Raw genomic sequence first — 13,650 nt, 5'->3', positions numbered from 1 at the left:
TACACATGTGTACACAACATTAATATTGTAACGTCATCAATTTTGGTTAAGTTTCGGTTTAAAAATATCAATGAAATAGCGTTCTTTAGATAACCTAGCTGAAACATCATTACTATGAAATTTGTAAAAAGGAAATATAGAAAATTTAGGAACGGTTTTTGAGCATAAATCTAAATGAGTACTTAAAGGTAATTGTCTTGTTGATGGGTCTCTTATTTGTTGGTCATGTACTGTCCTTCTATTTCTGAGTTTATCTCCTGTTTGACCAATATAAAATTCATTACATCCATTACAAACCAATACATATAATACATTCCGAACAGTACAGTCCATGCTTTCTTTAACATGAAATATTTTATTATTTAAACTGAAAGATGACCCTTCAATAATACAAATACATAAACTACATCTAGGGTCATTACATTTTTGTACTGATGGAGAAGGTCTGTTTTCATTAAATTCTGATTTAATAAGAATACTTTTTAAATTCGGAAGTTGTGTTTTACATTTTATGATTTTCGTGTCGTTTAGTATTCTTTTCATAGTATCATCATTTTTTAAAATATCCAAGTTACTTTTTAATATCCCAAATAGCTCCCTGCTTTTAGGATTGAATGTAGAAATATATGGTGTAATATTTCCACTTTTATTATTCTGAACGCTTAATAATGTACTTCTAGGTATTTGTATGGCTTTAATAATTCCTGTTTTAATAACTTGTAATGGGTATTTTCTTTCTACCAGAACCGCGGCCAATTCTTTCAAACGTGCTTTAAGTATATTTTTGTCTATAACAATAGTACAATTCTCCTTGCCAAAGAAAATGGAATGTTTGTTTTTGTGTGTTTAGGATGGCATGATTTGAAATTTAGATACTGCTTTGAATCAGTTCTTTTAAAATATATATCAGTGATAATTGAAGTTATATATATATATATATATATATATATATATATATATATATATATATATATAGAGAGAGAGAGAGAGAGAGAGAGAGAGAGAGAGAACTATTCCTGGATAATACCGACCAGATATAGATGTTGAAACTTACCGGTACATGTACATGTACTGTGTAGACTGGCTGAAACATTTTCTTACGGTAAAAATATAAACAAATAAATTCATCAGTCAGGAATTGTTTGTTTCAGAAAATTTGATGTACTTTTTATTACTACTACTAAGCACTGAAAAAGTCGAGTATATAGTCGACGAGTAGAATCTCACGTGTTACAATCGTAGGGTGGAATGGAACAGCTATATTCTATCGTAGATTCATGTATAGGCGATTTCGCTATATGTTTATATAGCAACTGCTACGGATCGCGTTAGAATAAAACATATTTGATTGATATTTTGTTCTTTAACAAACTGATGACACGTGTATTATATAGTATTGTCCGTAAGTATTGACCTGGCACTCATGAATATTCCGTATGTTTCCGTAAATTAATCTTCGGTGTCCGAACCTAAATAACGATATAACTATAATTGAAAAGCCAATTATATGCAACCATGTTTCATGTGCAGATGTAGTAATGCGGACAAAGCGTTTTGCCACTAACCTCAGGGTTGTGAGTTCGAGTCCTCTATCTGACCAGTTTGTTTTTGTTTTTTATTTTATCTGTAAAATTAACAGACGAAAAATTATCACACTTATCATGATTTTTCAATGAAATACTCTACTATTTATTATCATTTTTCTACGTACATAAAACCGTTCTACAAATGTCGTTTAAAACCTTCAGGACCGGACAAGTATTCATTCATTCAACGGACAATTCAAAGAACTGTTGTTAACGACACAAAATGAAATGTTTCATAAAATAATGTAAAATAGATGCAAATACAAACACACGGAATTATATAAAAAAAAATTGGTTAGAAATGAATTCGAACCCCTGCACATGCCCTGTAATGCCGTTCTAAGTCGGAGAGCTTACCACTACACCATTGTGCCGTTGGTTATTTATATCGATTATTTTGATAAATATAGATATTTTCAGGACACAAATATTGCGTAAAATAACGAAAACGCCCGAAAATATTGGCGAAGATTAATGAGTGCCAGGTCAATACTTACGGACAATAGAAGTTGTGATAAATATTAATTACATATACAAAAGGCAATACGTACCTGATATACAAAGGGCACTGTAAAAACGAATCAGATATACATTCGAGTCTTTATTTTGTCCACCGCTTTTGTAGATGCATTCCGAAAGGCCTATAAGATTCCGATAACACCTGTGGAAACCTCTCCGTCTTAAGTAAATGGCATGTTACATCTAGACACCACTCTTTTCATGATATATTCAAAATAAAATTAATTACATCATTTAAGAAGCAAGTAGTTCCTTTACATCACTTTGATTTTTCAAATTATGTGTATATAGTTTGGTATATTAAACTAAAACAACGGAAAACGTGTTTACGTTTTTAGCGGATCAAATACAATTTCTCCGTTTTTCTATCACGTTATAATTCAGTGCAAGAATCATAACAGCTTGGCATTCTTGTAGAACATGATGTTTCTCTGAATGTGCATATCTGTTCTTCCAGGAATGTCTTTGTTTTGCGTTACCTGTATTATGTACGGTCATACATATACATAGACTATGACAGATAATGTAACTTTAGGGTTAACTTTATTTTGATTTTGATAAACCACAGCAATATTCATCATATTAGTACTTTTACTTTTTAAAGGCTTTTTTAGAGTTTGAATTGTTATTGTGTTAAGAAAATAATTCCCCAGAAGAAAAATAGTTTGTCAAAATAACGTCTATTTCAGCTATGTCAGTTGTAACACATTGAAGACGACAACACTTGTTGCATTTAGTCATAAACTTTTGATAACAATTAAGACGACAATATTTATTACATTCAGTCATAAAACAGTAATATGGACAGATGATACTGTAGAATCCGTCAAACAGAAGTCTAGTCCAGATATCACGTATTACCATTTTGCGCTAATAAAATCTTGTAAAAATGCATGTACAAAATTATATACATGTATACAATTTGTTTGAATTTGTGGGGGCCCACAACGAAGCTGATATAATCGTCACTCAGAACTTTATCAAGGTTTTATTTTTAAATGATATTTGCATAGGTCGCTTGCGTATTACTTACAAACGCCCATATGAGAAAAAATATTCTGCTTTCACACATAGCAGACATGCAGATAGAAATCAAGTGCTTTTCTCAGAACGAACCTACTAGTTGGTTGCTGGTATCTCTAACAGGGCAGCTTAAGCCTAAAATGCTTCCATTTTTTTTGGTTTTGTGGGGATTTTGACTATCCTTATTTCACACACCATGACGATGAAATATTTAATAACGTAACCATTTATTCACTTACCTAAAATTAAATGAATGTTTATACACAATAAACAACTGTAAACTTAAAAATAACGTTTATACCTTCATCTAAATTTGAGATATTTATTACATGGTTCACTCGATATTACACTCGTCAATTTCCGTGCGATTGCCTATTGTCTGCATTCGGCATTCGTCGGTGGTCACAAGCACGTGGAATTTCCTGTCGTACACAGATAATACGCAATCGATTGTTTTCACAGTCCTAAGTTTAAAATTTGAATAGATGTAATTTTATACTGAAAATAAGGACAGCTTTAACGTAAGAAAAAAAAAATGCCACAAACGGATGCCTCAATTAACCCTAACAAATTATGCTACGCAGTCTACACTTCTTGGTAATCAGATTTCAGATTTCAGATTTATTTAAATCCATGGCATATAATATGCATGTGGAAAAAACAAAGTGAAATAATAAAACAGTCACAAATCAATATTGTACAAAATATTGTGCACAGTGTTGTACAAAATGCGGTACAATGTCTGACTAAGAAAAAATGAAAAAATGAATTGGACCAACCACACTAAAATAACCAAAGATGAAAGATGAAAGGGAGACAGCTCAAAAACTGCGGATGCAGAAATAATAACAATGTATATTCCCCCAAATATTGCCTATTAATTGACCTGAATGCTTAATGTTCTCCCTTATATTGCATGTAAACCTCAATAATGGGGGGTCCAAAACATTTACATGTTACACCAGAGATCATAAAAATAAACAACGATATGTCATAATTAATTTCTACATTATCGTAACATACAACTTATACCAAAACCGAAGCATGTTAATTCCATCCGTACTTGTTTACAAGTAAAGTAGTTACTCAAATCATGAATACTAGAAAACAATACTGAATCAGGAGAATGAGCTATTTAAAATTTGACATTAAAATTTTACAAAACAGTGCTAATTTAACAAGTAAACCCTTATCTTTACTATTCATGAGGTTATCAAGTTGATGAATATTAGGACGTGTAGTGAAATTATTGGGAATAAACTTCTTTCTAATGGATTTGAAGTTACTACATTCCAGAAGATAATGAAATTCATCACCTAGTACTTGCTTCGGACAGAGGTGACAGACTCGTTGATTGCGCTCTATATGCAAGTGCCTACCTTTTTCTATTGGCAACAAATGGTTCATAGTTCTAAATTTACACAAATACTTACTTAAATGAGAAGGTAATATATCAAGATACTCCTCAAAACCAAATTCTTTTTAATAAGTACGATAGACTAAACATTTTGGTGAAGTGACAACACTATCATGCCAATTTTGCAAAAACTGATCTTTTAACCTACTTTTCACAGTTGTTTTGAAACAATTAATATCTATGTACCTAGCATGAAAATATTCAGACATTCCAAGTTCATCAAGTGTATCTTTTACAAAAGAAATCCAAGAAGAAGTGTGTGCACCATTCATATACAAATAGAAAATTGTATCGTACAACAATTTACAAATCTTGTCACTACCTGAATTAATTACTTTACACCAATAACATAATATACGAGCCTTAACTTGTAATGCTAAAGGCTGCAAATCCAGCTCCCCATAACTCATACAGTTAGGAGTTGTAGATTTCAAATTTAGAATCAATTTACAAAACCGAAGTTGAAATTGCTCTATTATACTTATCCGCTCCGTACCCCAAACCTCACTACCGTGTAATAGTATTGGAACAACAATAGTATTAAACAAATGTAACTGAATTGAAATAGGCAAGCTGAGTTTTCGGCTTTTCTGGATAACTGAAAACATGGCTCTACGTGCCTGATCGACAAGCTTTTTCTTATTTTTATCAAATTAATTATAATTAAAAAGAATGCCCAAATATGAAAAATCATCAACAATTTCTAGCTGTTTACCGTTATACATGAAACTGAATGCCCTTTTGTTACGTTTAGCTTTAGCTTTAATATAACTATTTTAGTTTTAGCTCCATTAACATGTAAATCCCATATCTCACAATATTCAAACATAGCATCTAAAGCTTTCTGCAAATCCGCCTGACTTTCTGCAAATAAAACAGTGTCATCTGCGTACAATAACATAATTAGCCTTAAATATACATCAACAGTGTCATCACTGAGACTTTCAAAAGTTGCTTTAGACATTTTAACTAAGCCTTCATATTTTGCAGACAAGTTAGATCATTCAAAAATATTGAAAATAACACAGGTGACAAATTTTCACCTTGACGCACGCCAGTATGACAAATGAAAAAAACTTGACAAGTCATTATTAACCTTAACACAGGATTTAGCTTTACTATACATATTATAAATTATTTTCAAACATTTACCATCAATATTATGCATTAACAACTTTTGCCAGAGATGCACTCGATTAACAGAGTCAAAAGCCTTTTTATAATCAACAAAGGCACAAAACAATTTCTTATTTGAACTCAAATAAAAATCAACCAGAAGTTTTAACGACAAAATATGATCAATTGTACTATACTGTTTACGAAAACCAGCCTGTTCTTCATTTAGTAAGTTATGACTTTCAAGAAAATTATTAAGTCTTGTGTTTAACACATTGGTGAACAATTTACCCAGACAACTAAAAATAGTAATGCCTCTGTAGTTGTTAGGATCAGAGGTATCACCTTTGTTTTTGTAAATTGGCAAAATAATACCACAGCTCCACACATCTGGAAAAATACCAGAATCCAATATTATATTAATAGTTGACACAATAAAGATAAAAAAGATTCACTATTTGCATATTTCAAATATTCATTTAAAATATTATCAAAAACTGATGGGCTTTTATTGTTTTTCAGTTTTCTAACTACACTACGTATTTCTTCAACATTGAAATACTTATTCAACACTTCATTATCACAAGTAATATTTTCAATATTAATATCCTGTAAATTATCAGAATCTTCACCAGAAGTAGATTGATTCAACGCCACAAAATGTTTGTAAAAAACCTCTTTAGAAATCTTCGACATTGTATTTTTGCGTTCATTACAATATTTATTAAGCAAACCCCAAAAAGCTTTAGGATCAGAAGAGCGAAGATTTATAAGTTTCTTATTAACACTATCCTTAAAAATCTATATTTCTTATTCAAAAAATTCTTATAACTTTTACTACTAGCAACCATATTGGCAAAATTAATATCAGTCTTACTACGTCTATAATAATCCTTACAACGTAAATATTTGCTTCTAGCAACAATACAGTCAAAATATATAGGTTTAACATCTTTAACAAGATTACATTTATCAGCAGCTGAATAAATCATCTCCGAAATCTTTTTTGTTATACTATTAATACAACTACCACTATATAGTTTATTTTCAAAAATATTTTGACATTCGTCTTGTAAATTTGATAAGATTTCTAAATCAAAGCAAGCTGTCCATAAATTGCTCTTTAACAGACGTATCCCAAAACGCTTTCTTACTAACGTTAGTGTGAATATCACATGCATCATTTACATTTTCATCAGTATAAGTAGAAACACAATCGTCCACTGTACTATGTATCGAAGTTTCACAACGAAACTTAACAGTTAAACAACTATGAATATCAGAAAAAATAGGATCAAAATCCCACACATCAACACTTTTCATTACAGGAAAATTACAAGGTGACAATAATACATAATCAAGTAAACTCTTATTGTCACAGGTATTTTTCCCAACATAAATATCACTACCACATCTACCATTACCAATCAGTAAACCTGTTGACTTATATAAATCAAGTAATCTATGTCCATAATTATTAACATTATTGCAGTCTTCTGAATAACGTTGTAATGGGATACCAAGATCAGACAGATTACTAATAGACAGATTGTAGCCGGCAATATCATCAAGATTAGATTCAGCGATATAACGATCAAATTCTACAAAGTCTTTTAATTTACCAGTTTTTGCATTAAAGTCTCCGAACAAAACGAAAGATGCATCATTATATTGAGACACAATGTCTAAAATGTTGCTTTCTATCTTATCAAAACTATCTAACGAGCCATAACGAGACCCTTCAGGAGGTATATATACATCGGCGAAAATACAACTGGAGTCCTTAAATTTATACCACAAACAATGCTCACTGCTCATGCCGAGCACTTGAAAGTCTTTGAACAAATCATTTTTAATGAAAATGCCCACACCACCCGATTTACTTTTAAAAACCTCTCTGTTTTTGCCAACATAGGTATAACCATCAATGATAGGATTGTCAAAAGAATCCAACTTCGTTTCAGCAAAATGAACAACATCATATTCTTTCACAAACGAAACAAAATCTGGATTAATAATTTTTGAAATTAACCCACAAACATTAACATAAGCAAAATTCAATACTTTTTCCTTATCTGAGGAATATTAACTGTGCTCAGAAAGAGCAAAATTAAAATTTTGACTAGAAATATAGCTGTCATAAACATCTGAAACAGCTTCAACTCCAGCGGAATGCTGTAAAGTCCCTCCATCAAGTGCATGGGTTTTTACAAGAATCCATTTTACAACTGAGATTATTAACGTAAAAGTCTTGCGTGCACCAAAAAGAGAATGCAGCAATTCTATTTTCATATAAGAGTGCACCACTCTGCAGTGCCCGAAAAGGTGCTAAAATGTGCTAAAACGTCCTTAATTCATTCGCACATTACAACATACGAACATTTTGAACGTAGCAAAATAGATTATTTTAAAAGTTGTGTTTCATGGAAACAAAAATAGTAATTATCATATAAATGTGTTAAGTAAATAGAACTGAATAAAATAATTTTCTGAAATGAACCAAGTTATTGTAAAAGGACAAAAACATATTAGATCTATCTGTAACAATAGTTCCAATGTCGAAATGCAAATTTAAAGATAGCAATTTCTGAAGAAAGAGTTGAAGAACTGAAAAAGATGCAGTACTGTTACAATGTATGAACAAACATTTTATTCGCTACTATCTAAAGTCATTTTAAAACAGATTTGAATGTTCAGAGCTCCTTTGGGAGAGAACTGCTTATATGAAACGAGCTTAACCTTGTCAGACCGTGACTCCCACACAAAGAAAATCGTTTCAGTTGTTCAGTTGTGACCATTGCTTATAAATTTTATAATCGTATACCTGATGTCTGCGACTACATAGAAATGAAATGAGTATTAGATATTTACAAGGCAGTTGATAATAGAAACTCATTTTGTTTATACAGTACAACTTGCATTAAGAGACGACCACCTGAGGGAAGAGCAAAAAGTTGTCACATACCAAAATAGTCTCTTAATACAGCATAAATATTTTTTTACTCAATGTATGACCGAATATAAAGAACTTGTTGGATCACATTGGTTACCGGTAAGGGCTGCACCATAAGCTTAATCCTATAACATATGTGACTTAAACACTTTGATGTGTGCTTACCCTGTGCACATGATTTAACCAGTTTTTGTTTTTAAGCCATTCAATGATTTAAAGTATATTGATATTCATTTGGTGTGGTCACAGAATCATCAGAGAATCAGTATCAAACAAAACAGGTCATGCACGCAGACAACTGTTATTTCGGTTGTAATTCAAACGACAAGTTTGTGGACTAGTACACCCGAGAAACTGCTTGTCTGATAAAGAGGAGATCCACTCAAGCTCTCACTGCTATCACAAGAGCTAGAACATTTAACCGAAACGTCACCGCCCTTGTTGACTGCAACGATGGCATCCATTGTATAACATTTAGTCCACTGATTGTCTCTAAGCAGAGATTGAGAGATAAGTTCCCCATTCAAAGTGATGCCGAAGTACGAATAGGTACGGGGAGATAAACATATCTCAGTCGCGAATAGGTATACGCCCCCAATCGGTGCTTTGAAGATGCCAGTTGCATTGTCGTAAGCATTACCCGTGTTAAAAATATTCTTTGAGAATATTATAACCTTGCTGTTGCTCAATGACTTGTCAGACACAACGTGAGCTTTGAATGCGACGATAGGTGTGACGACAGAACCTGAAATAACAAAGTGATTCTTATAGTCATTAAAAAAGAATGAAAGTTAACGATGTAAATATTACAGTTTCAGGAACGTTTCTCTAAAATCTAAACGGTTTTAACGAATAAGAGGTTTTAAAAACATCGACTGGAACCCTGATCAATTAACAAAAGTAAATCCGCAAAAAGTAACAATTGCGCTATGTCTGTATACATAACCTCAAAATTTTAAAAAGCAAAAACAACGTAGCCATCGAATAGAACTTAGTATACTTAATATATGTTTTCCAAACATTAATTTGCATCGCATGGAGACTTTTAGCTTTTAATTGGCAATGCAGACTTTCTCTGCAGTTCTAGATTCTAGTTCAGAAAGTCAGCTGGATGTCGTCCTAACATTTAAGAATTTGAAACCTTTAGTTGGTAAGACTCGAAGACATAGCAATAAGAGACAAGTAATTTGCAGTAAGTGACTCTTAATGCTCGTGTAAATAAAAGGCAATCTCAAGATGCATTTCGACATCGATATATACCGTTTGTACCGCGGTAATATTTTGTAATGATAATCACATTTTGGCCAGTTTCTAAAAGTTATAATAATGAGAAACGATAAGTCTTAAAAAGTGATTATTTATGACATAATACATATTTATAATAATACATTAAACAAATCTTCTAAAACTTAGCTTTTTGCCTACACCTTTCATATAACTGAATATTTAATGTATTTAGAGAAATGTCAAAATTACAACAAGTCGAAATATGCAGTCACATAATTTTATTTATTTCAATACCTGAACCAATTTTGAAAAAGTTGCGAAATACGAATTAGTAAATAAATTGTATGTTATGTCTTCCTTAAATAGTATTCTATGTTTGATGTAAAAGTCAGGAAACAGCACAAACATGTGAAATTGAACAGGTCATTTAGTAAAAAAATTTCCATATAAACACGATATTATATAAAAATGTACATTTTTCCAGCTCTCAGACCTGTTTCTACATAAAGTTTGTTAATAGACGGGCATTTTAGTATGGTTCGATCTCGCATCTTTGAAAAGTGCGATTAGATGTATCCATAAATATATTTATTCAATAATAAATGTACTTTAATTAACTTTTATTTAAAGACATTCTATGCCCATTTTTCACTAGAATATTTAATCTGTCTTATGATGTCAATTTGTATCAAAAATGAAGTTTCTTATGACATTCACAATATGATTGTTTGCCAAATTTCGGAAATGTACTTTAGGTAAAGTTTAAGATATTGGCATAGAGCTAAGTGTTGCGTTAGAAGATTTGTAAAGTATATACTGATAAAATCTTGACATTAATGTTAGTGAATAATGTATGTTTTTTATTAATACATGAAGTCCCAAAAATATATAATTAGAATTGGCAAGAAGCACACGAAACTATAACAATGTAGGTTTACACAATTTGTTGTATTGAAAGTCACATGAATACTGTATATAACATTTTCAAGAAAAATCAATGGTAGGATGAGTCACTTTAGTCGTCACGTGAAATATGACGTCAAGGTGGTGAAGTGATGGTGTCTTGATGTTCCATGCTTAATATAATATGATGCATTCGGCTCTTGTGGATTTTGCAAGGCCTCGTTATCGAGTCGAATAAAATATTGTACATCAAAGAACTACTAGGACTGATGTAATAACATTTAATAGCGAGCTCGAAAAGCAGACCCTTTGGGCCTGCTCAAAAAAGCAAAAGTGGAAACTCCACAGGTCACCCAACACGACATCAATGAAGATGTTACAGGCTCGGTTTGATTGAGCCTTTTTATGGACGTTAGTAGAAATGCCGCCACACCCTCTAGCCCCGGGTTGAGCAGATCTCAAAGACGCACCTGACGGAGAGGAATTCTTTTCTTCGCAGTGAAGAGAGAATGTCATTTTTTTGTTTAAAATTATTTTTCACTCAAACATACAACAAGAGAGGCTTTTAGTTAGATGCAAAAATGATTACAATATTTTGGATAAGTGTGTCTTTAATATTTCTAAAGTAAACGCGGCAAATAGGAAATGACGTCACAGAGACATCAGCTTCCCCGAAAATTTGCCCTTAAAATCTTGCAATTAGAGTTTTGATAACAATTTTATATCTATTTACGAACCTAAACTATATTACATTTTTCATGGTGTTAGAAACATCGAAATAAATCTTGAAGATACATTAAAACTCGGACAGACATTAAAACAATGTCATTTTATATCCCTCAAATCGCTATGAAAGAAATGATAACACTAAATCATTTTTTTTATCTGAATAGTTTCGTTGTTACAAAGTTTGGAAAATGTGAAATCTGATTTCCCGGAGCTCGATTTGAGGCTTTTCCTTTTTTCATATTATTTTATTATACAGAACTAATACTAAACTCACACTTCACCTTTAATTAAGTTAATTTGAAAAATGAAGCATATTCGGAAGTGTCATACTTTCGCTTTTGTACAGATATTTCCTTCATAACAATACAAAACTAATGTTAAATACATACCTTTTAATGTTTCCATTTCTGTGGTATAGTCCTGAATGACTTTTTCAGTTTGTGATTGCATACCATTTAACGCATTTTCAAGGTTGTCATTCATGGTTTCAACGTCATGTTTCAACCTTTCAAAATCCACTGCAAACTTGTTTCTCTCATTCTTTAAATCTACAATAGCGTCCACTACGTGCTGTTTAGAGTCATCAATGTCAGCTTTCATTTTCTCCACGAATATTTCCTGCCTGATCATCTTTTCTAACGTTTGTTCCTCGTAATGAAACCGGGAACATACTGGCTCAATCCCGAAACTGGGATTTGAATTCAAAATTAAAAAGCAGAAAATTGCAACACAAAACATCTTGTACGATCCTGAAGCAGTGTAGGAATGAAAACTTTGCAATCAGAATTAGATGAGCGTAAATGCCAAAGGGTGGTTAAAACGTAGGCAAATTCAAGAGGAGAGAAGTATACTGTTGAATGGAGAATGAAATTATCGCATTATTGCTATATTTCAAATGCACAGATAGGACCTGACACTGTTTATGGGAACGTTTGCCACTTACATTACATTAACATTTGAAGACTTTTCTTTTAAAATTCTAAACGAAGGTACTTTTTGACTTCATGTATCAACAGTTAAATAAAACCCAATTTGATGGGTAAGCGTTTAAGAATTTAATGTTCCTGTAGTTTTGACTTGAGATAATATTTCAAATCATGCATTCTTGCATTTACTCACAATGTCTCAAATGAATTGTTTGTATGCTAAATCTTATATTTCTTTATTGACGTATGTACATTTCTTTTTACTTTGAAAACAAGTCATTCCCAAATTTCATATCGGTATAAAATTGTATATGACAAAAAGTCACTATGTGCTTGAAGCTTGTATCGCTTCATTTTGATATGTATATTGAGATAGTACAAACTATTCTCTTGTGATCTTAAAGTATAGCCTAATTTGATATGCAGGAAAGGATTATTTCATATAAATGGCAACAAAATATAAAGCTATTTACCTGGACGTATGCATTGTCTATGTTTTTGTTGAGTATTTAAAAGACACATGCACGGTGCGTTATTGTTTTAAATTCAGGAAATCGGTCTACTAGTAGGTAGAACAGATTATGACATTTACAGGTAGATACTACAGAGTAATATATGCCAGTTTTAGATTTGACGGATTTATATCACCGACTAAGTAAGGCACGATATACTTTTGCAAAGTTTGCTTTTTTGAGATGTTGTATCTCGTCAGATAACAACCGTTATAGTAAGTATTTAAAATTATTATATCTTTATTTACACTCACAGTATGGATAAATTTCATAAAACAACACTGTTTGTCTATTTAAAGAAAGTACCCAATATCATAATAAGGCAGACATGGTTTCATGGAGGTATCCTCCACTGAAATACCACATCTGATATGACTGATATCTACTGAAATGAGAGAAATTTTCACTTCTAGAAACATACTGACCGACCCTTATTTTACATTAAATAGATTATCTGGTCTGCACAAGTTCTTGGATATTAAGTGATTTGAAATATTATCTTAAGAAAATAATTTATCGGCGGGAAAAGCGTTCCAAGGGTACAAAACAAATCTTTGGATAAATGTTTGGCTCCTTGAAGCAATAATAAGGGTTTGAAAGGTATAAAACTAGTTTTGTTACAGCTCTTGCGTGCCGTAGCCGATAAACCTACGGGTCTGAAAACCAAATCATGCTGTCAAAATGAATTAGATAAAGATAACATACATACAGGCTTTGCACTTTGCTGTACTAATGCTAC

General features: G+C 31.8%; 1 protein-coding gene across 1 annotated transcript; it reads right to left on the bottom strand.

Moving 5' to 3' along the window:
* Positions 1 to 8,913: 8,913 nt before the first annotated feature.
* Positions 8,914 to 12,209, bottom strand: LOC123523503 (uncharacterized). Its single transcript, XM_045301169.2, has 2 exons — positions 11,863 to 12,209; positions 8,914 to 9,359 (listed from the first exon to the last, which is right to left on the bottom strand). Exons 1-2 carry the CDS (start codon positions 12,101 to 12,103, stop codon positions 8,932 to 8,934), a joined length of 669 nt encoding a protein of 222 aa, XP_045157104.2. The 5' UTR covers positions 12,104 to 12,209; the 3' UTR covers positions 8,914 to 8,931.
* Between the last annotated feature and the right edge of the window lie 1,441 nt (positions 12,210 to 13,650).

Source organism: Mercenaria mercenaria, chromosome 3 (genome assembly GCF_021730395.1).
Source record: "Mercenaria mercenaria strain notata chromosome 3, MADL_Memer_1, whole genome shotgun sequence".
NCBI lineage: Eukaryota > Metazoa > Mollusca > Bivalvia > Venerida > Veneridae > Mercenaria > Mercenaria mercenaria.
This window is presented reverse-complemented; position numbering and strand designations above follow the sequence as displayed.